This window comes from Anas acuta, chromosome 5 (genome assembly GCF_963932015.1).
Source record: "Anas acuta chromosome 5, bAnaAcu1.1, whole genome shotgun sequence".
Classification (NCBI taxonomy): domain Eukaryota; kingdom Metazoa; phylum Chordata; class Aves; order Anseriformes; family Anatidae; genus Anas; species Anas acuta.
In genome coordinates this window covers 43,967,382-43,992,798 of record NC_088983.1, presented here as the reverse complement: position 1 = coordinate 43,992,798, position 25,417 = coordinate 43,967,382, and the positions used below count along the sequence as shown (strand labels likewise).

The 25,417-nt window shown below is 41.4% G+C and overlaps 2 protein-coding genes across 9 annotated transcripts in view; one reads left to right on the top strand and one right to left on the bottom strand.

Moving 5' to 3' along the window:
• Positions 1–621: 621 nt before the first annotated feature.
• On the bottom strand, positions 622–24,510 carry AP4S1 (adaptor related protein complex 4 subunit sigma 1). Of its 4 annotated transcripts, none has more exons than XM_068684415.1 (7): positions 24,190–24,510; positions 18,056–18,208; positions 14,473–14,670; positions 12,954–13,040; positions 11,782–11,850; positions 8,401–8,412; positions 622–1,374 (listed from the first exon to the last, which is right to left on the bottom strand). In XM_068684415.1, the coding sequence occupies exons 3-7, from the start codon at positions 14,608–14,610 to the stop codon at positions 1,246–1,248; spliced, it is 435 nt and encodes a 144-aa protein (XP_068540516.1). In that variant the 5' UTR covers positions 14,611–14,670; positions 18,056–18,208; positions 24,190–24,510; the 3' UTR covers positions 622–1,245. The 4 variants fall into 4 exon arrangements, with proteins under 4 accessions (XP_068540516.1, XP_068540515.1, XP_068540517.1 ...); XM_068684414.1 differs by lacking the exon at positions 24,190–24,510 and adding an exon at positions 23,330–23,461; XM_068684416.1 differs by lacking the exon at positions 24,190–24,510 and adding an exon at positions 19,827–22,786.
• The window catches only part of STRN3 (striatin 3), a 59,382-nt gene continuing 57,652 nt past the window's right edge, over positions 23,688–25,417 (top strand). For all 5 annotated transcript variants that reach the window (XM_068684410.1, XM_068684413.1, XM_068684411.1 and 2 more), the window contains exon 1: positions 23,688–24,047. In XM_068684410.1, coding sequence (XP_068540511.1) covers positions 23,688–24,047 — 360 coding nt within the window. The remainder of the gene's footprint in view (positions 24,048–25,417) is intronic.

The window sequence follows — 25,417 nt, the reverse complement described above, 5'->3', positions numbered from 1 at the left end:
CTTGATTGTAAGTCTGAGGTTGTGTGGTAATTCACAAGAAATGCCTACACTTGATGGTGTCTTCAGATCAAAAGTTGGGATGCTGCTTACTTTTCAGGACACCAAGGTTTGCTTGCGGGCAGGAAGAGAAGTGGGAGATTGGAAGCTGTAGACTATTCCACCACACCACACTTCACCCTGTACTTGTTATGCTCTGGTTTGTAGGTGCAGTTTAGGCGTGACTTAGTGTGCTTTCAACCATAATGCCCGCACAACACATGCTCTTTCAGTGTCAAGTTATGCCGAGTGTTGGAGTTTATGAAGGAGGAGCCAGATAACTTCATTCTAGAAAGGTAAATGAAAGTCATTTCAGATTGCTAATTCTCCAGTGCCTTAAGGAATGTAACACACAGAGATGAAACAGCGTTTTGTATGCCCTGTGAACAGAAGTTCCTGTAGCAATGTCCTCCTACTACAGAAGGAAGGGTTGATTTGGTACTTACGTGGTCCTGAGAAGCATGTGCATTTCTGGTTGTCTGTCTTTTGTGATGCACAGACAAAGAAAAAAAATACACTGGTGTGCCAAAATGAAATAGATTTTCTGTAATTTATGAAGCAAGTATGTATAAAATTGAATCAAACTTGGATTTAAATTATTTTATTAATATTATTTAAGTATAACTTCTAGTTACAACTTACATGGTATGCAGGAATCTTAAAAACGTCTCTACTTCTGTTATTTACATTTTTTTTGTATCCAGAAGAAGAGTGTCTCCGTGGAAGAGGAGACCAGCTTTTTGATGAAGGTTGAACCTAATCATAGAAGTTACAGAACTTTAATTTACAATATGTTTGTATGAAAAAAAAAAAAATACAGTGTTGCTGCTTAAAGGAGGCATTGAAACTGTTTGAAATTATATTTCCATATCTTCTGTCTTCTAGGTCAGCTAGAAGGATAGATGATTCAAAGGGATACCTAGACAGTCACATGTAAGTTTCCATTTAAAACAAAATGCTGAGAAACATATTTCTGTTCTAAAAGGGCTTCTGCTGTGCCCATAGAAAGCTGCATCTGAAAATGAAGGCTCTGTTTTACAGTAGCTGTTTTCCCATTAGGTTTGTAGGGTACAGGAGAAGCAGGAAATATCTTCCAACTAATGTGAACAGTGCATGAGTTGCTCTTACAAAATCAGAAAATGACGTGTTGGTATTCTCTTGATGATTTCACCATCTTTCTTTAAATGCTTTAGTCAGTCTGGCGTCTTCCTAGCTCTCTGCCACTTTGTCGAGCACAAACAAAGGGGCAAGGATTCTGTTTCGGTTTGTTTCCACGATGCAGCCATTTAGCACCATTTCATCCAAAATGATGTGCACTCTATCCAAATTGAACATGATCTAGAAACATTACGAGTTAAGCTTATTTCAAACAACGTGAAGATAAACTTAGAGAAAAATCTTAGGCATCTTAGTCTTTCTCTTTGATTAAGCCTTAAACAAAGTAGGTATTAATTTATTCTAGTTACGTGCTGTTTGTTTTCCTAGAACTAAGGAGTCAGTACAACTGGCACCTTTTCATGGCCACAGAGATGTCAGAAGTTTGTACTAGAGAAGTCAAAGCACCAAGTGTTACATCTTGGAAGATGACCACAGAGAAGTAAAAGAAAGGTAAACCTGAACTTAGATATGTAGGTGGTTAGTTTTACTGTGTGCCTGAGTACCATCTATTCCTTGAATATGAAATGTTTTCCAAAGGAAAAAGGCCTTGAATGTAAAGATACTGGTATTCTGCATTTCTTCTAACCAAAGTCATTTTCAGTCAAATTCTTAAAAATTGGATTCTCAAGTATAATCTATCTTAGCCTAGGTTGCTGATGCTATTTACTTGATCTGCTTGAGAATAACTTCTTAAGAGGACCTTGCTGACATTAAAAGTCGATGCATAACTCTAGTAGTAAGTCACAGGAGTAAAAGCAAATGATTCCTAGTTAAATAGACACTCTGAAAGATGGTTACAATCTTACATTCACCTGAAGGAAGATAATCTGAATCATTTTTTGAACTTGGCCATTTCAGAGGGCTGCTCTGTCTCATGAGTTCTAGGAGATTTAACTGCAGTGTTTTAAGGCATTACTGCTCCAAACTGCAGGAACAGTGGAAGATCACCTGCATGTGATAGCAGCTCAGGAGCTTGATATTTGTATGTATTTGTTCTGGCTAGGTGGTAAACACCAGTCATAACCAGTGTTGCAACCACGAAACCTCACGAAAGTCAGCAGCCTAAGATCCACATTCAAGAAAAGGATTTTAGTTATGTAGCATTGAGCATGCCAGTGTCTGTGTTATTAGCTTCTCTTTGAGAAGGGAAGGCACCTCATTCAGGTTGAGAAGCTCCTTCCTCTGCAACGAATGGTGAGAGCTAGACCCGTCAGTAACTCACAGCTTACAGACAACTGATGCTGAAGCCAGTACTTAAGAGTGCAGAGAGGGATTTTGCTGTAGGTGTTTCTCTCAGATACAGAAGCCCAAGTCATTACTTGAGATGAAATGACTGGCTGTCTTTCAAAACACCATGATAAAGATGCTGTTCGTCTTTTGTTGAGAACCCTAGAGGCTGCAGGCTGTCCTCCCTCAGCCTGGGGAATTCCAAACCCACGTTCCTCAGTAGCCAAGCTTAGCTGAGATCATAGCAATTGCATCTGCTGCTTTCTACTTAAGGCTGTTCCGTAAAATCTTATGTATAACGCTGTCATCTCGGTGCTGACATCTCATCATCTCAGTGATGAGAGAAGCTTAAGCTTTTGTCCCTGTTTTGGTGACAGTTCCTGCTGCATCCAGTAAAGCATGGTCTCATCAGCCCTGTCTGTGACCACTGTTCTAAAAGATGGGAAGACTTGAACTTGTTTTGGCTGAATTGTAGGGTGAATTTGTAGATGCAAATTGGTGAGACTGCAGCTAGCAGGCTGTTAGGTTCCTCTGCTGATCTGGAATGGCTGTGCATGCTCTGGGCTGAACTCAGTGCTACTGCATGCTTGGGCAGCACAGTAAGCAACTGTAGAGCTTCTCTGAAGAGTGCATTCTGCTTGACCACAAGCACTGTGTCTAGGTTATGTGTAATAGCAGAATTCAGCCCCCAAAATAACCACACCACTCAGTAACTGTAATAATAACCACTTAATAATAACTATACCTCTTAACTGAGGAGGAGAAACTATTGCAGTCGATGCTCATGGTTCATAAGATAGTTTCCGATTTGCTAAACTGAAGCACCTAATTTAATTTTAGGTTGTATTTTACATACCAGACCTCCTTCTGAATTTGATCATAGGCCTATGCTGCTTCTAAACATCAGGCTTAAAGCTTTCAATTCGGAGGAACAGTACTGTCCTCAAAGCTTTAACACTCTCAGTTTCTGTGGTTCCAGAGACAAAAGCAGTTGTTTTACTTTGGCTGATTAAGGATTTAAGAACATTTTCCTCCTCTATTCTACTTTTCAATGGAAAAACAAGTCTTTACACAAATACTTTATTCTGAGAAGTTATGATTTCCTTATTACAGTAATGTGAACTTTTAGGATGAGAGTTCTTCTATTCCTTTTTAGATCAACCGTGACCCTGCTCTAAACAGTGCCAGAGGATCTGCTCACGAAGTTAGATAACATTCCGTTCAAGTTTCAACAAGCAATCAAACTGACTCCTGCTGGCTTTTTGCTTTTGCAGTCTACCAACCCAAGTGATTCATGGTACTGCAATTCCAACAGAGGAGCTAGAGTGCTTATGCCCTCCCCTCAGCCAAACATCCAGGCTTCCTTTTCACTTCTGTTCCCACCTCACTTTACCATGCAGTTCTTGGCAAACTGTCAGACTTGCACAGTCAGCAATCTTGGCTTATTTCCCTTCCTGTAAGTCTTGTGACTCTTCTCTACTCTTACATCTTGTTGTACAAACACTGCTTAGCCATTCAAGTCTGCCTGCCCTGCCCAGCCAGGGATGTCTATCTCTGAGTCTTAGCAACACTCATCCTCCCCACCTGTCACTGGTTTGGCAAGTGACCCCAATATTCAGGGTTTAAAGTCCTGAAGTCATAAATCCACACCCAGCTGAAAAACAGCAGAACAAGCCAGTTTGAGCAACTGGCAACAGGAACAGCTTTATACAGTGTGTACATATACACCACCCTGAGCTTCCATTTAAGGTCTTGTTTCCTGTAAGAATCCTGGCTGCCTACACTTGCGCTAGGTTTGTGTAGAGGCCAACAGACAATTTAACCAAATATGCAGAAGAAAATATTTATTAACCTGTGCATCTGTAGTTTAAAGTGTATTAAGACCCTAATGGTACTTTCTAGTCTCATGAAGCGTCTTTATGTTTTATGGCACTTAAATACTAAAAGGAGGTAGATGTGACACAGTCCTGTGTCTCCTTCCCTGAAACAACACGTATGTGGATAGTGAAGTGGGAGAGAAGGCAATGAGAAGGGAATGAAAGGAAAGAGGCACATTCAAGCCTTACACGTGATAAATAACTGCTTCATATAGAGACACTTAAAGATATCTCAGGATATTCCAGGCAAGTAATTCAGGGTGTGTACAGGTTTAAGAAATGATGAAGTACAGCCAACACCTTGTGATCAAGTAACACACCCAGGAGCACAAACACAATCTTTGTAGATTACAGCAGCAGTACTTATGTGGCAGGTGGTTTGCTACTGAATATACAACGTTACAGAACTTTGATTTCCATCCTGGTCATTCATTTTCAACTAAAGGTTGGTTGAAGGGTGTTTTTTTTTTGTTTTGTTTTTTTTTAAATCTAGGATCAAGAAATACCGCATATTCTGATTTATTCTGATGATCTGAAATATATCCTTATAAATTCTCTTATTATAAATTCATCATTCAGTTTTCTTGCTACTACTTAATTCGCATGAAGTATTTCCTGTATCAAAGCTTTTTATCTATCCTAGAAGCAGCAGCTCGTTGAAATGGAATGTAAAGGTTTTTTGGATCAAGACAACATTCTTGAAATACTTGGTCCTAGAGAACCCTGCCTTCCTCCTCCCACAAGGAGAATGTAAGTAACTGTTTCTTCCATATGTTAACATCTTCAAGTAAGGTTTGCTTCACCAGTTCAAGGAACTGAAAAGCCAACTTTCTGTAATTTTAAAAACTCCCAGGCTTACCAGCACATTGTTCCCTACAAAGCTTCTGTGATACCACTTTCATTTTTATAGTCTGTCATCATCACACCAAGAAAGTAGCTCCTACACTACCCAAGCTGCAGTTTTAGAGCCACACAGAATTTCACCCACTTATTTCACGCACAAAACTGAGGCTTGCCTAGCAATATTAACACACTGGGAAGCCAGCACCACTAGGACAATTACATTACATGTTTACTTGACTGTCCTTACAACACGATTCTTTAAAACAAAACAAAAAAAAACCCGCACACTTGCATTCATGCACATGTGCAAGCACACAGATGCAAACCAAAAAAATGCCCTAAAACAAAAAAACACTAGTGATGTTATACGCTTCTATCTTAGGTACCCTCAAGTATGTGACCGACAATCCCAGAATTAAAACAGACATCATACAATGACACACAATTCATACAAAAGCTCCTGTAAAAATGCAGCTTCTCTAAAAGTAGTCACTGGACCGGCTAGTAGCTAATCACTGTTTGTTTCTGTTTGCATGAAATAACTTTTCAGTTGTTCATGCATTGTTTAGCATCACACAGGCATATATCGTATGTACATACAATTATTAGGTATGAGACCTGCTGGGCAGGATTCAAATTGAATCTGCTCCCTGTCTTGTGTCCTAGATCGCCCTCCTGAAGGCTGACCCCAGGCTTGGGCCCTTACACAAATTAAGATCAAGGTGCCTTGGGTGAACTGGTGAGTTTGGACCTAAACGAAGCTGGAGCCTCATGTTAACAGGAGCTGCAGTGCCATGAATACTGGGGTAATGTACTAAGCTTGGGAAAGTTTTAAGAATCCACATAAATGTTGCTTAGTGAAGAACATTTCAGCTGTACGACAGTGACAGCCTTTAACTGGGATTTGCTCTGTGCATGGGTGATTATGCTCATGTTTTTGGATTTCATTTAGCTTCCTATTATTGTTCATGGTAGTAAACACTTTTTTTATATATAGAATAGCTAATGTTACTTTTCAAAGAAACTTCACATGGATATGTACACAATAAAAACACAGAGATGGTAAATAATGACCATTTCCAGCCAGACACACAGTATACAAGGATTTTGTAAATACTACTTCGTGTTTGCCCTTACAGACATTTAGACTGTACTTCCTCCATCAGCAAATTGTATTAAATGTAAGAGTTAGCTAAGGCTAGTTGGCAAGGGAAATGGTTTAACCCCCTGTTAACCCCATGGTTTAACCCCATATTATCTTACGCGCTCTGAAAGGTGTATAGATGGATTGTTGTTTACACTGCATTAACATCTGTGTAAGATGTGTATAGTTCAGATCTTATATTGTTCTTCTGGGCCCATTTATCTGCTATTCAAGCTATTGTCAGAAATAAATTCTGAAGAGCCCACTTCATCACTACACCTCTGCTTTACACTTAAATGTTGAGGATATCTCACTTCACTTGAACTATTTTATATATCTTCTCAATTTATGATTTTTTCCCTGAGAGAAAAATTTTGTATATATATAGATGTAAGTAAAATATTTTATTTTAGAACAGTTTTTGAAATGTATAACGTATAAAAACACACTTTTGCATGAAAAAAAACCTGTACATCATGCATATGTCATACATATGGAGGAGAGACATATTAGGCATCAGCTTTTCCAATATTTGTATAGCTAAGATTTGAGGACTTTCTCTCAGGCTGGTATTTAATAGAAAGATAAATAGTAACGTACCCTTTTATTTTCCAAATACTTACTATTCATTACCTCATGCAGATGAGAGCCATGCAGAAGCTGTCTGTGTTACAGGAGTCATTCAGACACAGTACTGCACCAGTTGCAAGTGTTAGTGTTAGTATATAGTGCCATAGGTTCTCTAAACAGTGCAAACTAGCATTGTATGCAGAAGCTTGCTGAACATGCAGCAGCTTTTCTCAGCTATTAATTAAGCTACTGGTGCTAACTGTAGGTATATAACTACAGAAAATTTATCTTAGGATGAAAACAATGACCAGAGGCAGGCAGAATTCAGAATCATCAGTACTCACAATAATCCATGATTAAAAAGAGTCAGCTATATGCATACTCCAAGTAATACCCTATGGAGATACACAGAACTATTCTTATTTAATTGCTGAGTATGATGGGTTAGTCTCTAATTCTGCAAAGTTCTCACAAAGTAAACATTAATTCTGATCCTTAACTATAACTGAATACAAACAAATGTAGTGATATGATCAGAGACCTAAAGAGTTCCTTCATGCTGAAATTTCATTATTGCGCTTTTCTAACCCAGGTGAATCCAGGAGAGTTATATTAGTACCACAATGTTTTGTGAATTTCAGGAAGGAATTGCAGTATATATACAGATGTAGATTTAAGTTCAGTAAATAAGAGAGAGTTCCAGCACGTAGCTAATCATTCAAATACTTAGAAAAGTAAAAATAAATTATTTCCTTTTGTTTTCTTCTATAAAGAAGTGACAACAATTACAAGAAAAATTAGGGCATTTTTCTGTTCTTCATATATTACTAATTCTTAAATTCATTCCAGAATGACAGTATTTTACTATTTAGTGTATGTTTGTATTTGGTTTTAGATCAGTATTGATTATATTTTAAGCAAATACCCTGCACATCATACACATGAGCAAATGGATCCATAAGGAAAACAAATGTAGATATCTATAGTATCTGTGGCAAGGCGTGGTACCCTAACTTTCTCCCTCTAAGGTCCTTCTCTCTTTCCATTGATATAGATAGTAAAACTCACCTAGACTTCTATAAAGAAAGATCATAGCACAAATCTAATCTTACAATGATGCTACTGCTCTGTTATTTGGCTGAAGGCACAGCTGTAACATTCACTTATTATTTGTAGCTCGTGTCAGTATCTATTTAAGTAAACTTAAAATAAAACCCAGAAGTAATCTGTAGTTCAGCCTGAAAGTTCCCCCATGAATACATATTTTCATGTCTAGATGTTGTTGTTACTTAGTTCTCTTGAACCAAGCTCTCCATGACTTTCTTCAACTGGTATGAGGCTTACCTTGATGACTGAAAATTTAACTAGGAGACTCTCATGAACGTCACCTATGCTTTCATACAGATACCAAAATGTTGTTATTTTAAAGGCAAAATTTGTGAAACCTGTGCGTTGTCTTGACTGTTTCAGTCAGCACTCTGAGGAGAGTATGAGGTAAAACAGCCACGAAAAAGACAAATATCTTTCTGACACTAAAAAGGATACATCTAATTCACTCTGAAAGAAAAACAAAACAAAACAAAACACAACCATTAGTTACAGTTTGATCTTTCATCTCAGTCATTAAACATTACATAATCCTACTAGATGATGAAGTCTTCAAAACAGAATGAAATGTCTAGGATGACTCATATTTCGGTTCCGGGCAGAACAGAAACTGCTTTTGATATGTTACCTACCCCTATTACAAAAGCTAGCGTTCTGAAATTTTCACTTGGAAAAAACAAGGTCACCTCTATCAATGATTGGAATATATGCACTGCTATCTCAATGACTGCGTAGAGAAACAGCACCTCTAATGATGGTATCTCCAGCCCTATATTCTCTCTTCCTCAAAGACAAGATGTTAACTTCAAGTTTACAATTCATGAGGAGCAGCTGAGGGGGTTGGGGTTGTTTAGCTTGGAGAAGAGAAGGCTCAGGGGAGATCTTATTGTACCTGACAATTACCTTAAAGGAGATTGTAGCAAGGTGAGGATCAGGCTTTTCTCCTGAGTACCAAGTGATAAGACAAGGGGAAATGGCCTCAAGTTGTTCCAGGGGAGGTTTAGGTCGGATGTTAGGAGAAGTTTCTTTACTGAAAGGATTGCGCAGCCTAGGCTGCCCAGGGCAGTGGTTGGGTCACCATCCCTGGGGGTCTTTGAGAAACATGTAGGTTTAGAACCCAGCAGCATGGTTTAGTGGCGGACTTCAGTACTAGGTAAAAGGTTGGACAAGATGCACATCTTTTCCAGCCGGAATGAATTCTATGATTCTGTTCCATAAAACAGTTAAAACCAAATAAGTTGCACATCGTTTCAACAGAAAAATGTAGACAATGTATATGCATGGCTGTGGCAGGATCTACTGGGGGAGAGAAGCTTAAGCTTTGGACCCCTACCACTTCTAACTACTGCTCCAGCCCCAATAACACCATTCTTCCTGCAGTCTTGGCCTTAAGTTATAACATCATTTTATTCATTTAACTGATGTGTCTGGCTGAGAAGCCTGTGTGGTCTCTCTGCAGCCAGAAAAGATGGGTATCTTCCCCAGTTGACTCAGCACACTTGAGACATGACTCACTTTCTAGAGATACTTGTTTGTCTCCACTCCCTGTAATGGGAGCATAGGATGACCGAACATCTAACTTGGGTGGCTGTTAAATGGCTAAATTTAGAAACAATTAATCACAGCCTCAGATCCTGCACAGTTAGGGTGGAACTTCTCCAGTCTCTGCTGAAAGGAAGATGTCTGTTCCCACAGAACGTTTTTATCTGCAACTGAGGGAGTTTATTGTACTTGCTGACATGGATTCCATTCACAGTCTAGCCCTGGAATTTTAGGCAGAGTTCCCGCTGACAGAAGTACGACTACTTCTGTGGTCTAAGGTGACAAGTCTTCACCGAGTGACCCTGCCATCCTTCAGCTGGGAATTTTTATGCCTCACAAAAACTATATTTTAAGAGTCTGATCAGTTTGAACTTCCTTCATATTAAAAAAGAGTGGAAAACATTGGAGGATCTAGTCTAAATAGTAAGTGGAGTTCTTCCTAGGTAGCTGTTACAAAAGTGAAGGGGACTCAGAACTGTATCTTACTTGCAACTTTCAAAGCTTTCCCCTAATTCTATTAGGGAATTCAAGCTCTGTAAGCTCCATTAGATAAAAATAGAGCATGTGAGAATGTTTAAAGCTCACAAACCTAAAAATAATAGATGACAAAATGTCATTCTAGAGCAGGACAGATGTTCTTTCCTTTCCCAGAGTTTTGTTTCCATTGTCATCATCATAATTTGGGATTCTTCTAAAATTCTGCAAATCCTAAACATCAATCCATAATAGTACAAACATATACTTTTTTGTCCTGTGGTTTCTGTCAGAAACTCCAGCTAGAATTATAGCCCTCTCCAATGTTCTGCCATTTACTGTTACAGGCTATTAAAAATAGAACCATGGAATGGCATGAGATTTCAACTACCCCACTTTTCACTTTCCCTAGTTTAAAACTTATATGCTAGGAGAAATACCAAAATCTGTTAGGATGAATTCAGCAAATTTCTAACAATATCAGTGGTTGTGTGATATATGTGGTCAAGAAATTATATACACATATTTGCACATATAAGAACTAAATCTATTTTTGCTCTGCCTAAGTAAAGAAAATAAAATTTGAGAAGTGGTTGGCAACTATTACCTCAATTAGATAAGTAAGATTTAAATTCTACTGTGTGTTCCCGTGCTGCAGGGATCAGACTCCACTCCTGGTTATTACTGCTCAGGTTGAGACTGCAGTCGTAACAATTTTAAGAAATACATTCTGAACTTCATACAGTAAGAAAGTGATATACTCAGTACCATGAGTTTTAAAAGGCTGGTACAGCAGTAGTTGAAATAATATCCTAACGCATTTGTCAGGCATCTAAACAGTGAGGAGTTTAGAAGACTCTCTCAAGCATGTCCTTGAATTCACACAGGAAGCTCTGCCATGTCTGCTGTGGTGCTAGTACTGCGGTGCCAACATTATAAACACTGCATACTGCTTGCTTGCATCTGTATTTACCAACGTAATACCTTCAAACTGATGGACAACAGAGGAAACTATCCAGTCCTCTTTTGTGAGATGGGTATCTAACACACCTCAGTATAGCCAAACTAAAATTGTGCCCAAGTATTATTTAAGATGAATTTGTTTATAACCAGATTATTTCAAATCCTGCATTAAATTGCACATGTTCTAACCAGCATTATAATGCTGCATTTTCCAGTTTTGTAAAAACTAACAAAACCTCTTCTACCAAAAGGGAAAGTGTCATTTTAACTGGAGCTACCTCCGTCTTCAAATCCTCAGCAAAGTGACCGTCTTTACAATAGCTGTTACATCAGATACCCACTGTTGCACAACAACAATATGGGGAGCACAAGTACAGGCTGGTTGTTGAGGTTTTGTTTGCTCTGTCCCTATAATCTTGTTCAGTGAGAGTGTTGTCAGCTCCCTGTTTAATGCTTATACTTACTTTATGATGAATTAAGTATTTTGGGAACATTATACTAAGAACATAAAAAAAATGAGAAAAAAAAACTCATATTTCTTTAAAACATAGAATGCCAGTGGCTATTTTGAGAGTAGATGACCTAGAGAAACCCCTGAGTATAAGCATATAAAAACATGCTTTTCTACCAGAACTATTTCTGGTATTCCTTGTCTGATGATTTATAACCCATGCATGCTTTTACTACTCTGAAAAATCAACTTTTTTTTTTTATAGTGATAATATGCTAAAGTCTTCAAAAATCTACATTAATATAAACCAACTTTGATTTATTACCTATAATTCACAAGAACTTTAAAAGAGGAGAAATATTTTGTAACAGATTCAATGTCTCACTTACCACTCTGCTGAAGTATTTGTCCAAAACCTCCACAAAATTATGAATTAGTTCATATACTGCCATTTCATTCTGAAATTAAATTAAAAACGAATGAATGTTAAATGAACAGATAGACATAATGGTAGTATTCTTAGTGTTGTATCAGCTCGTGATGTATGAAAACCAACTAGAACATGACAGGAAGTACTACAATAAAGTGCACAAACTGTCTGTTGTAGCAAGAGGAGGCGTGGTTACATCTCGATGAGCAACCAAGAGCAGGCAAGTGCTCATGCTCCTAAGCTTCGGGCCAGGCCAGGGCAGCCACCTGAGTAAGCACTGCAGAACCAAATGGATTTGTCTTTCTTGGGCTGCTGCCATCCCCCACATCACCTAGACAAATTCAGGCAGCTGCACTATGCCTAGCCATGCTGAAGTCACACCTGCCCACTGCAGTACAGAGACACTGTGCTGCAGCAGTATTGATGGATTTTTTTTTTTGTGGTACAGTGAAGCCAAAAGAATGTGCCCTGAATTGCTTGCAGTTATAACCCTTGAAGACACCACTGTAGTCAGCAGCTACCTTCCACACCACCCCATTAAGGTCTGCAGGAGAAAGTTTTAAATTAATATAAATTACTCAATGTAATTTATTACATTTGAGGGCTGACTGAACCTTAAAGGCATATTAAGTAACATTACTTCTCCATTTTCAGTCAGATACCTTTTTTTTTCCACTTTTGTTTAAAAAGTAAAATAAATTAGCATCTGACATGTTGTAGATTTTTTTCTTTGGTCAAGGAGGATAAAAACAGCGCGCAGTTAGGAAGTTACTACACAGAAGACCACTGATCTGGCTGTAATGCTGACATCTACTGAGAAACCTCACCCTAAAAATTTATGTTTAATCAAACGTACGTTTAGAAAGCAGAATCAGTATAGAGCTCATACAGAATGTCTCATGATAATATTTCAGGCTATTGCTCATACAGAATGTCTCATGATAATATTTCAGGCTATTGCTAGAGATTGAAGTCAAACATAAGTGTTTTTCTTGTATACTTTTTTTCTTTTTGCAATGACTACTTGAAATTCTCTAATAGACATTGCAAAATTCCATACTGGAAAACGACTTGACTTCTTGCCTATGATTAATACAAGCCTATATCTCAAGAGTGAATATAATTTCTTACCTCTGTCTCATTGATTCCAACGACAACGAAGAGGGCTGCATACTGCCGGTATACCAGCTTAAAGTCCTTATACTCAATGAAAGAGCACTAGGCAAAACCAAAATCAGTCAAACATAGTAGTTGCCATTTAATCGTGACATTACTAAGCTTTCACTTACATAAGACCCACAAAAAACAATGGATTTCCCAAGGTCCATCAAGTAATTTTGACTTGAAAGAAGGTATGGTAACTTTTACATGAAACCTTTCATCTACTGACAGAAAACATGGTGCCACTTTTTATGTAGGTAAACTGAAATGATTTGTTCAGGGTTAGAATTGAAGGACAGTCGATATTTTTCCTATGTTTTCAATTAGAAGCACTTCCAAAAGAGACAAACTGAAGGTCACTTTCATATTTAACAATGATCAATATTCTTATTATAAATATTAAGAGTATCAGAAGTCCAGACACGGGAGAAATCCGCACGTAGTTCACCATAGGACAGGGAGCCAGCAGATGGTGCTATTATACACCGCTTTACACGTCACCTTTTTTAAGTAATGTTTTGCTCAGTTCTTGAAATGGCAGCATACTGTTAATTCTTTTGGTGAAGTTTCTTTTCAGAGATGTCTTTCACAAGTTAATTTCTTTAGCCACTGCCAATTCCATGAACTGGAGTAATTTACAGGGACTAGGATTTTTTCTGAGGCTTTCTAGAACTAAATAGGATAGGGCCACTGTTCCAACACACATGTAACTAATGAAAAAGAAGGTGACTTCAGAACACAAACCGAAATACCTCATTGATATTTCAAGTCACACATTCCTCCTCAGTCAAGTCAATGTGCTTGAAATTTTTGCTAGGTTTGGTACTTTTCTTGAAGAACCAGTGGCTCTCTTTTGTGAGCCATAAGATCTCAACTGTCATCTAACAAACTTCCACCATCTGAGTTTTCTGACTTTCATGCACAAGTTGTGAACTTTTTTTTTTTTAATAAAAATGCCTAAAAAGCATTTCATGCCTATGAAGGCTGAAAAAAATGCGTTTAAAAAAAAAACAAAAACACTTCTGTTTTAGGTAGTTATATCGTTATATCACAACTTGAAATCCTCTCTGGCAAGTTTTTTTTTTGTTTGTTTGTTTTGTTTTTTAAACTTGGAGCTGTCAATGCTACACCTACTATCTTCTCAGCAAAGAAAACTGATGTCTATCTATTGATCACTACTAGCCAAGCAATAACAGGAGAAAATAAATTCTTCCTGGACTTCTGAGCTTCTTCAAACAAACAGGAAGAATCTTCATGACAGTGATAGAGAACAGTCCAAAATCATTGTAAGCCTCAGAAAAAAATATCTGTTCAATACAGAATAATAGTTAATCTGAAAGAACACAATCTAGAAACAACTTTTTTCTTCATGGGTGCAAATGAAATAATGACCTGCAATGGAAACTGATTTTTTTCTAGAATTATTAATGTGAAAGATGTGCAACATTAATACAATAAAACATTTAACAAAAAATGTACAAAAACTTACTTGATCCTTTGAACGGGAGAGACAGTTTTTGATTACTTCAGCTTCCAGCATTGTCCGTTTATGAATGTCTACATGCTCATAATACCTAGAGAGCCTCGTTTGGCCTTGTTTGTTCACCATAAGAAAAAACTTTATCATTGCTTTTTTGTTGATCTCAGTGGTAGATCTGAATTGTCAATGCAGCAATTAAAAGTATTTCTGTGAGGGAAAAAAAATATATACGTAGGAGTTATAAAAGACTTTCCAGAAGTTGGCCAGCCCATATTTGCACATATATAAGTTTATTTCCAAAATAAAGAACACAGGAAATAAAAACAAACCTCTGTAATCTTCTGCACATACTCCAAGAGTAATACTCCATATTTTTTTTCTATACAGATAATCACAAAGTATCAAAGCTTCTCCATTATCGGGCAATTTAATTGCTTTGTAGAATTTTGGGAATTCCAGGAGTACACAATTTCTCCTTCTACTTCTCAACATTTTCTCAATCTACTCAACATTTTCTTCTTGCATGCTAACTGGTTTGGAAACATTATGAGAAATTTGTTCAATACCAAATCATAAAATTAATGCAGCTGAAAAAAGCAAAATTGGACAGTTTGTTGGTGTTGTTTTTTTTTGTTGTTGTTGTTGGTTGGTTTTGTTAGCTATTATTTAAAAACTTAATTTATACCTTCCTGACATCAGATTGAAGGGAGAGAAGACAACGGGATGTGCATGGGCCTTGTACATGGCTACTTCTCTAGCACAGAATTTAAGCCTCCCACATATCTGGTTATCAGCATGTATCTTGGTCTGGACCAGGAGCTGCTGCAATCCACTCTTTCCAATCTGCTTTCCCATACTGAAGCTAAAGGTAGCTTCTACACGTAATGAAAACTAAGTGTGGGTCTTAGGAGAAATTTCTAAGGAGAAATCTGTTCACATTAATTACTCTAAACAGCTTAATCTAAATAAGTATTAATCCACATGATGCCACTGAAATAAAAATGTAGAATATAAATCTGCCACATACAGGGTACAATTGAAAAAGGCTGTCAAAAAACAGAATCTGCTTGCTATACAAAAAAAAAAAAAGTATATATATTTTTTTCTCATGTTTTGAAAGCATGCAAAAAAAGGTAAACTCCATAATGCTGTCGTGGTTCCGCTCGAGTGGGCAGCCGAGCTCCACCACAGCCGCTCTCTCACTCCCCCTCCTCAAAGAAGAATGGGGAGAAAATATGTGAAAGGGGCTCAAGGATTGAGATAAGGACGAGAAAATCACGCAATAATTAGTGTAACGGGCAAACCAGACTCAGCATAAGAAGACAGATAGTAAGATTTATTGCTCATTACTAACAAGCTAGAGAAGTGAGAAACAAAGGAAAGAAACCAAAAGCGCCTCCCCCCCCATCCACCCTCTTCCACCTCCTCCCCCCGAGCGGCGCAGGGGAACGGGGGAATGGGGGTTATGGTCAGTCTACAGCACTTCTTCTCTGCCACTCCTTCTTGGTCACTCTCGTCCCCTGTGCTGTGGGGTCCCACCCACGGGATGCAGTCCTTGATGAACTGATCCGGCGTGGGCTTCCCACAGGCAGCAGCTCTTCCAGAACTGCTCCAGATATGGGTCCGTACCACGGGGTCCATCCCTCAGGAGAAAACTGCTCCAACCTGGCTCCCCTACGGGCAGCAGCTCCTGCCAGATCACCTGCTCCTGCGTGGTCTCCTCTCCACGGGCTACAGGTCCGGCCCGGAATCTGCTCCGGCAGGGGTCTTCCACAGGCGGCAGCCTCCGTCGGTGCAGGGCCACCTGCTCCACCGTGGTCTCCTCCACGGGCTGCAGCGTGAAACCCTGCTCCACCGTGGTACTCCATGGGCTGCAGGGGGACATCCTGCTTCACCATGGTCCTCACCACAGGCCGCAGGGGACTTTTGCTCCGGCGCCTGGAGCACCTCTCCCCCTCCTTCTACACTGACCTTGGCACCTGCAAGGCTGTTTCTCACTCCCTTGACTCTCCCGGCTGCTGTGTGGCGCAGCGTTTTTTTCCCTGTCTTAAATATGCTCTCACAGAGGCGCAAAACAACATCGCTTATTGGCTCAGATCTGGAAAACAACGGGGCCCTTCCCAAACATGGGGCGGCTTCTAGATCTTTCTCACAGAAACCACCCCTATGGCCCCCTGCTACCAAACCTTGCCACGTAAACCCACTACAAATGCATAAATTCTGTGTTGTTATTTTTTTTTTTCTTTAATACCAGAAAACAGTCACTGTAATGTTTTCCATCTGACTCTGTTTGGATCACAGACTTATTGTCCTATACGTTCTTGAAGTTTATACACTGGCAACACAGCAAATACTGCAAAAGCTATTTCTTTATTCCAATTTTGAAAACTTGCTCCTTGCCTGGTGCTTTACCAAGGTAAAATGCAAATATTTTCTCCTAAGATCCCAGAGTTCCTGCAAGAAAGGGCAAACTTTTAGCAGGAATCCACAGAATAATACGGTGTAGCTCCTTGTTTAAAAAAACAAACAAACAAAAAAAAAAAAACAGTGTATCTTAACAGTGCAGAAGGGAAAAATGCAAAAATCAGCATTGATTTCTGAGTCAGCAGCTTCTTAGGTATTTAGCCATCTACTGATTTTTTATAACAAGGCATGCTGCATAGGTGCTGCCTCATATTACTGGCAACCTAAACAAACTGGCTATATTTAGGGGTGATACCATCTAAATCTTACATGATAGTGATACAAGGAATCCCAGTATATCGTGCTACCATTAATTATTGCTTGCTTCTCATTATTATTGGTCACCTAGTTATTTCCTGAAAGAAAAGCCACCTCTGCTATCATCACTGCTATCTGAAGAAAGCGATCGCATTCTCTGCAGCGTGCTGTGGTTTACTTACTACGCAGAGAAATCCAGATTCCTATACTAAACGCATCTTCACTAATTAGACCTGGTAAGTGATTAGAAGATATTGTAGGGGCGTTCCTTACCCTTGTGAAACTACCATATAATTTAAATTGTTTTAAAATTAGATGTGGGAGTGAAGAAATCATAAACCAGATCCACAAAATACAGTCAACAATAAAAGGAAAAATTCCTGCAACAGATATGCAGGTTCAACAGACCTATTTCAGAAAAGCAGCCCAGGAGGAGTTTTACTGCTTTAAAGAAACCCTCAGAAAAAAACAAGACCTTTTGACTGGATTGTTTTCTAACAGACATGCTGCCATTAGACAGAAATACAGCCTTAACTGGGAGTTAATATCAGTAGTGAATTCTTTAATCCTCTTTCCTTTACTGTCTTCCAAACAGGTAAGACATTTGAAAAGGACGAATGGGACCATTTTTTCTCCCTTAAATCTTCACAAGTCCTTCAAATGAAGGAAAATACCAGAGGATGTATCAGCTAGCAGGGAGAGCTCTTCCTTTGCATTATCCTACATATGCAAGAAAGCTTTTATCCCTCTTATTCTGTAAATTCCTCTTTGATCTGCTCTTGTCTGTAGGACACCTCCAGGGAACAGGAGTCCAGAATCAATACAAATGACAATAGAATCTGTTTGCAGCCCTGACAGTCTGTTTTCTCACCTCCAGCAGACACAGTGAAGTCTTTATGTCAAGAAGAAAGTGCCTTTTTGTTGATTCCCTCAGACGGAAGAGTCAGAACGTTAATAAATGCTGTTGTGGTGTACACAGCTTGTCCGCTGGGCTCTGGGCTCTTGAACGAGTGGAAGTGGTTCTCTGAGAAAGAACAAATGAGGCAATTAAGACAAAAAAGGCCCAGATGGAAATGTATTAAGGGATCTTCCCTGCGAGACAGCAGCTCAGGCTGACATTTATGATGAAATGAGAAAGTACCTATCTATGTAATCTCTTCTGCATTTCACATATGGCTCTTATTTTTTCCCCCCTGTTCCACTTTGTACTGCTGCTTGAAGTTACAGAGGTGCAATGCGATGAGATGTATCAAGTAAGGATAACAGTAGATGACTCCTTCCAGATGAGACACAGGACCAAAAGAAAGACTGAATGCTAAAGGAATATGATGTGAAAGAGGAGCGATCTAAGAAATGCTGCCCATTGTTTTAATGAAAAACAAGCAAGGTTGGGCACAAGGGGCCAAAAGGCATGTTGTTCCTACCAGCTGCAAAACACATCTGTCCCAGCTAAACAGACCATGATAAAGACATACGCAGTTTTTATTTTTTCTTAGTTTTATGTTGCTTCTTTCTGTCTGGTACTGCTGAATTATAAAGGAAGAGCCTTTAGCTTTGGGCAAGCTGTCTCCAGGCTATTTGAATCCCCTGGGCACGAATGGAGCTGCGGAGCACTGGGGTGCAGGTGCTGCGCGAGGCCTGTTGCTGGCAAGCAACTCGGCCACGCAGTTCCTTCCCCAGAGGGTAAAAACCTGAGGCTTTACGGGGCTGCAGATACTGAGGTGAGACCAGAGGAAAGAAGGATGCTAAAACCACCTCAGGAACATTAAAAGAGTTGTTGTATTTTGAGTTACCAGTGCACGATATATAACAGAAGACTCTGAAGAACCGATACACATGGATCCTACTGCAGGATTGGCCCCTAATCCTAATTACTCCTTTATTAACCTAATCTTTCTACATGGTTAATCTGGTTAATGCTGGTGTTAGGACTAATGTATCTGTGTATTATTTCAAGTGCCCTGGATTGTTTTACATATTAAAATACTTCAGACTCAAATTATTATTTCTTAAGTCCTCCCAAATGCTCTTATCCAGAATCGATATTTTAAAAAAATGAATTATGCTCTAACAGTGGTAGAACCATAGCAGTACTCAAAGGTGTCACCCGTAATTTATGACACAGTCATCATTCGCAGTATTACAGTAGGTGATTAACAGCTGCAGGGGAGAGGTCCGCTACTATCGCTAGTTGTTGCTGTATTTTTCCTGTGAGCCTCAAAGACAGCTTCCGAAATTTTACCTGTAAATGTTTCTCACACAAATGACAGTACAAGCACATGATTTTGTGCAGAAATACTGGAATAAATTTTCTATATGATTTACATGTAAAAATAAATATATCCATACATTACATAAAGCGTGCAAGTACAGCTGTGGAATCTGGCTTTGAGAGTAACTCCAGTGTTAAAAATATCTTGTTATTTTTATTTTCTTTAAAAATAATTATTTTTTAAAAATCACCTGTGTAGAAATAAAAACATGTTCTTGTACAGTTTAGGCAAAAACAGGAAATTACTGTTTTGTTTCTCTCAGTTTATTTCTTCTTTCATCTTATCTTTCAGATACAGAAAACATGTTAAAATGTTTTGCATATGTAAGATGTAAAGAGGTCTGTGAAGTGTAATAAAACAAAAACACACCTGTGCATGTTGATGGGCGAGGACTCTCTCACTCCTTCTAGTTCCACGTATGTCAGAAACTACTTTCTGTGATCAGTTATGAGTACTCTACTCACAAAGACAGTTCTGTGTCTTCTGGTACAGCTCCTACATGCTTTTCTCACGCAGTTTCCTTCACGTATGCTTGCATATACACACAAATCCAACATGAATTACTATGCTTTTTTTGCATACAGAATCAAATATTTCAAGAGAATTGGTGACGTGATGCAAGCCTTTCATGTCACTGCCATTATTTTGCTCATTTTAGTAATGAAAAGATGCTGCTATCTGAAGGCTGCCTATTCATTTCTATCAAATAGTCTCATTCCAGGTCACTGGACAACTATCTGCATCACAAATGGGCTTATGAGCAGAAGACTTGAAGGAAGTACCCAGATCCTGATGGACTGTCAAGCCCAGCTTTCCAAGTGACAGTCAACCACACATTTCAAATTTTGTCTGGAATAACCTACAGTAAGTGCTTCTCGTGCACCTGATTTACAAAACACCTATGGAACTATGACATAATGAAGACTCCCTAGAAAAAAAAACCCTCAAAGGTTTCACACAGAGAAGACATAAAATGTCTCAAAATTGCAAACTTCAAAACCAAGTACTTCACTGAACGACTGAGTAGCTCTCTCCTTCATTTCTTTTAAACGAGGTTTCTTGTGTGTGGATAATTTAGCACACACATAAACTACATGCAGTGTAGCTACTGTGATTTAGATATGTGTTATGCTGTGTTAGAGCTCACCCTTGTTAAATTATCTCCTGCACATGAATATCTGTGAGAGAAAATTGGTATCGTGATTGGCTTCTGTGACTCACAGTGGTAGACTGATGGAATCTTTTAAGAGCTACAACTCAATGGCTTTGGCTCATTCTGAACCAGCAGATAGGCAGAAGGACTAAGGACTATATGGCTCATGGACAGGTGCTTCTGGGTTTTGCTGCTCCATGCAGGCTCACCCTCCTCACCTGTCCGTATAGGTAACTCCAGCCTCGTATTTCAGAATAAGCTCAACTCTGCTCGGCTTGCTGCAGAGGGCTGAAACAGAAACTGCGATGGTTCCAGGATGTGCCAGCTCTGGAGGCAGTGTAACCGCCTGAGACAGCTCAACGTAAGCTGTCCCAGCTCGCGAGTCACACCCCTAAATGCAATCTTTTCAGATACTGGTTGAGACCTCTGAGAGAGGCAAAGCCTGCAATACCTGTTCTGTGGATAAAAAGGAGGTCTTACATCTCCAGTGTGGCCAGCCCTGCAGATTTCACAGGCAGTTATATTAAACATTTTAAACAATTTTAATTACTCCTCCACTACAAGCAACAGGCACTTAATTTATTTTTGTCCAAGGTTTCACTAATATTCATGCATACTCTGATACACAGATGATTAAAGAAAAAGAAACACAACCCAAGTTTGCAACTTTGGGCAGCACAGTTATTATTCCAAATTAGATTTCTGTCCGTCAAGTTAAAACCACTCTAGTCAATGGCCACAGACTTAAAAGCATTTTAACTATTATGCTGTAACAAAGTTCAGCAACCTTTTATGACTTTGAGTTAAAAATGAAAGAGGTTAAGTATAGCAAGCAAGAAATACACAACTTCATCTTTACAGAATTCCTTTGCCAAGAGTAAAATAAACATTAGTCAGAACTGTAAGCCAGTAATTCACTGTATTGTCCCACTCTATAAACAAGTTGGTTTTGTGGATGCGGAGGTTTTAAGTGCATTTCATCTGTGTGCTAAATGTAGAACAAAATGGGTTAAACTGGAATTAAAGCATCAATGAGGATAATAAAAAAAAAAGTCAAATAATAGAGCTACAAGCATGTGACAGCAGGTGAACAAATATTTTTGAGGTATACGTTAGCCTACTGAACGTGCTGTCTATGAATTTATTGTAAAAAAGGTATGTAGCAAATGAAGACAGTTCATTTATTTGATACTCTTGTTCTATTTTTGTTCTGACCATGGACAAAACTTTAACAAAAGCCACGTGTAGTATCATTAGTACTTATTGGTAATAGGGATCATTTTTGTATTCTAGATCTTATTATTGTTCAAATTACAATTCATCCGAAGATGAAACAACTTGGTCTATGTGGCTTTAAAGTAAATCACCGTGTTTCACTTCAGGATCAGGAATTTTAAAAAAAGCTGCCTTGCTAATCTAGGGAAGTCAAGGAGGAAGGAAAGAGTAAAAAAGTCTTCCTTTGCTGTTCGGCTGTCAGAATGCTGGCTGAATATAGTAACGGAATTAAATTTCAGTAACTCCCATGTATTCAGCAACAAGGAATGTCTCATAAGACTGTAAGCTAAACAAAAGGCTAAACTGATTGTGAGGTAAGGCGTAATTTTTGGTAATGATTTGATACTGCCAGTGAAGAATGAAAAAAAAAATGCTGAAGAGTTGGATTTACACAGTATGGTAATCTGTATGGAAAAAGGAAAAACGTATGATGAATTTGTTGTAGGAAATGACTTCATGGAGAAGTCGGATAAGAATTGGTAAAACAACTGAAATAGCAACGTGCACCTGAGAGGTTAGCAGAGAGAGGAAACACCAGTACTGAGACAAGCAGTATTTATTTTTCAGTAATTAATGCAATTACAGCTCTGTTTAGAATGAGTCCCAGTAAGGACGCTGTCCGTATTCTTATGGCATGAGTACAGCGCATATGCGTTTTCAAGAGAAGCAAAACCAAATCCCTGTCTTGCTCAAAAAGAGATGGCCCTTTTGTTGCTTTGGACAGGACTTGGTGGCAGTTTGGAAATGCTGTTTCAGAGCAGAATCTCACAGCCGGGGCAGTTTCCCCTACCCATACCATGGTGTTGACCAGAGCACGGCTATCACAGGTACAACCACCCCAGATGAAATAAACCAGATTTCTCGCAAAACCACCTTCGTGTGGTAATGACTTTTGAATGGTGTTATGCACTCTCTGTCCCCATCAAGGAGGGGAAACACTACACAGAAAGCGAGACACCGTGAAGATGAGTTCATAAAAATAAATAAATAAATAAATAAATAAAAAGCATGGTTATAATGGCTGTAATGGCTTTAAGGACTAGGCAGCTTCCGGAAACATACTCTAAATTTACAACCTAAAACTGCCTGCTCGTGAGGCTAACAAGGGGCACCACAGAACTGCTGTGGATGCTAAGACCTGAACCCCGCGGGCTTCAGGTGTTGGAGACAGACGGGGGGGGGCAGGGGGCACACGGGGGCAGGCGGCCCACGCGGGACGCGCCCGCACAGCCCCACAGGCGGCTCCCGGAGCTGCAGGACGGGGCCGGGCAGGACATGGCCGTTACCCCCGCCCCGCCGCACCGCGCCGCTCCCCTCATGGCGGCCGTTACCCCCGCGCCGCGCGGCCGCCCTCGCGCCAGCGGCGGGAAAGACGCACCGCCCGCTCCCCCTTCCTCCCCCTTCCTCCCCCCCCCCCCTCCGTTCCCCAACGCACGGCGCTCACCTCCCTCAGGCGCATGCGCGCTGCGCCGCCTTGCCCGGCCGGGAGGAGGAAGCGTGAAGGGGAGGGGGGGGCAGGCAGAGGAGCGGCTTCCCGGCAGGCGCCGCGCCGCTCCCCTCCCTCCCTCCCTCCCTCCGTCGGCGGGCGGCCGCGGGTGGGTGGGCCGCGGGCTGCAGGCTGTAATGGCGGCCGGCGGCGGCTCGGCGCTGCTCTGACACCCGCGCACGGCCGGGCGCAGCCCCCCGCCTCCCCGCAGCCGTCCCGCCTCCCCCGCCCAGCGCCGCTCGCCCCCTCCGCGGCCCCCCGCCGCAGGGCCCCGCCGCGGGACGAGGAGCGGCAGGAGGAGGGCTCCCCGCAGACAATGGACGAGCACCCCGGAGCCGGGGGAGGAGGAGGAGGAGGAGGAGGCGGCGGGATGGCGGCCACGCCGAGACCGCAGCAGCCGCCGCCGCAGGCGGGTGGGAGCGTGAACCTGCAGCCGGCCGGGGGCTGCGCGGGGGCCGACGGCGGCGGCGGAGGAGGAGGAGGAGGAGGAGGGGGGCAGCAGCAGCAGCAGCCGCAGGGCCCCGCGGCCCCGGCCGGGCAGGAGGCGGCGGGCCCCGCCGAGCTGTCCCGGCCGCAGCACTACACCATCCCGGGGATCCTGCACTACATCCAGCACGAGTGGGCGCGCTTCGAGATGGAGAGGGCGCACTGGGAGGTGGAGCGGGCCGAGCTGCAGGTACGGGCGGGCTCCGTGCGGGGCCGCGCTCCCGGACGGGGCTGGGGCCGGGGCCGGCCCGGGGGGCTGCGGGCGTTGGGCCGCCATGGGGCGGCGGGAGCGGGGCCCCCCGGCTGCCCTGCGCCGGGCTCGGGCACGGTACCTGCGGCGGGGCCGGCGGGGGAAGCGGCGGCGGCGGGGCCCGGCGGAGGCGCAGCCCGTCACGGCCCGAGCGGGGCTCCCTTCCCCGGGGCAGCCATTTTGGTTTGTAGCATGGCGCCCGCCTGGGCTCCCGGCTCCCGAGGCGGCCCCGGCCCGCTGCTGGCCCAGGGCGGCCGCTGCCTGGGCGCCGGCGGCGGGGCGAGGAGCGCCCTGACAGCTGCCATCGCCGCCCTGCCCCAGCACCGCGGCTCCGGGGCTCCCCGGGCTGGGGAGCGGGTTAGGGAGAGCCACGGCCTGCGGGGGCCGCAGCCTCCCGGGGCGCTGCACGGGGTGCGGGGGGCGGCCCTGGAAGGGAAGGGGCTCGGGGCCGGGAACTGCGCCTGGAGGAAGGCGCCTCGCCGGGCCGAGGCAGCTCCAGCACACGCTCCCTTTCCTTCCGCCTCCTTTCCGGGGAGATTTCGTGCGGGAGAAGCCGCTGCTGAGGAACAGCGAGGAGCTGGTCACTTTGATGTCCGTGGCGGCACCAACTTTGTGTCGGGAGCAAAAAATTGAGCAACGCGTCAGGTTAGAGAGCAGACATTGTAGTTCCAGCATAGATCTCGCCATTAGCACCTGGTTTTGGTAACAGAAGAGACACCTCTATTAATTAGGTTCACATGTAAAAATAAAGCCATGCACAAACTATTCTGAACTTATGTACAGATTACAAAATCCACGGAATTTGAGGTGTTTGTGTGAGAGTCATCATTTTTTCATATGACAGAAATCTATGCAATAACAGTTAAATTTTATTATTTCCAAATAACCTTTTTCTTGGTGTGTTTTACATATTGGGTGAATGTTTACTGTCTTGAAGCAACATTCCATCAAATTGCATTGCATTTAGAGTTTTTAGTAGCTCACTAGAACAGCAGCCAATGTTTATGATGTATGTACTTTCAGATTTGAAGAATAGAGAGCAGTATCTGAACCTGGGCAAGTCTTTCAGGACTTCTTGGCTCTATATTAAATATGTAATTCGCACTATTTTTTGTTACAGCTATAATTAAAATAGAATAATGGGGAAAAATAGTAACAAAAAAGAAGTGAAACATATTTCACTATATACTTCAGTTACTGCTGGTCTTACTATTTTAAGATGTAGAGAATGGCTGTTTTTAAAACCAGTGTGGCAGCCATTGACAGGCATTTTCAGTGGAGAGCAATGAACTGTTTCTCATTTCTTCTGT

Excerpts from the sequence above, each read along its gene's own strand:
- AP4S1 (XM_068684415.1), bottom strand. The coding sequence starts at position 14,610 with ATGATAAAGTTTTTTCTTATGGTGAACAAACAAGGCCAAACGAGGCTC. Across the intron at positions 13,041-14,472 it reads TCTCCCGTTCAAAGGATCAA|TGCTCTTTCATTGAGTATAA; the intron begins GTAAGTTTTTGT and ends GGTTTTGCCTAG. Across the intron at positions 11,851-12,953 it reads TTGGAATCAATGAGACAGAG|AATGAAATGGCAGTATATGA; the intron begins GTAAGAAATTAT and ends ATTTAATTTCAG.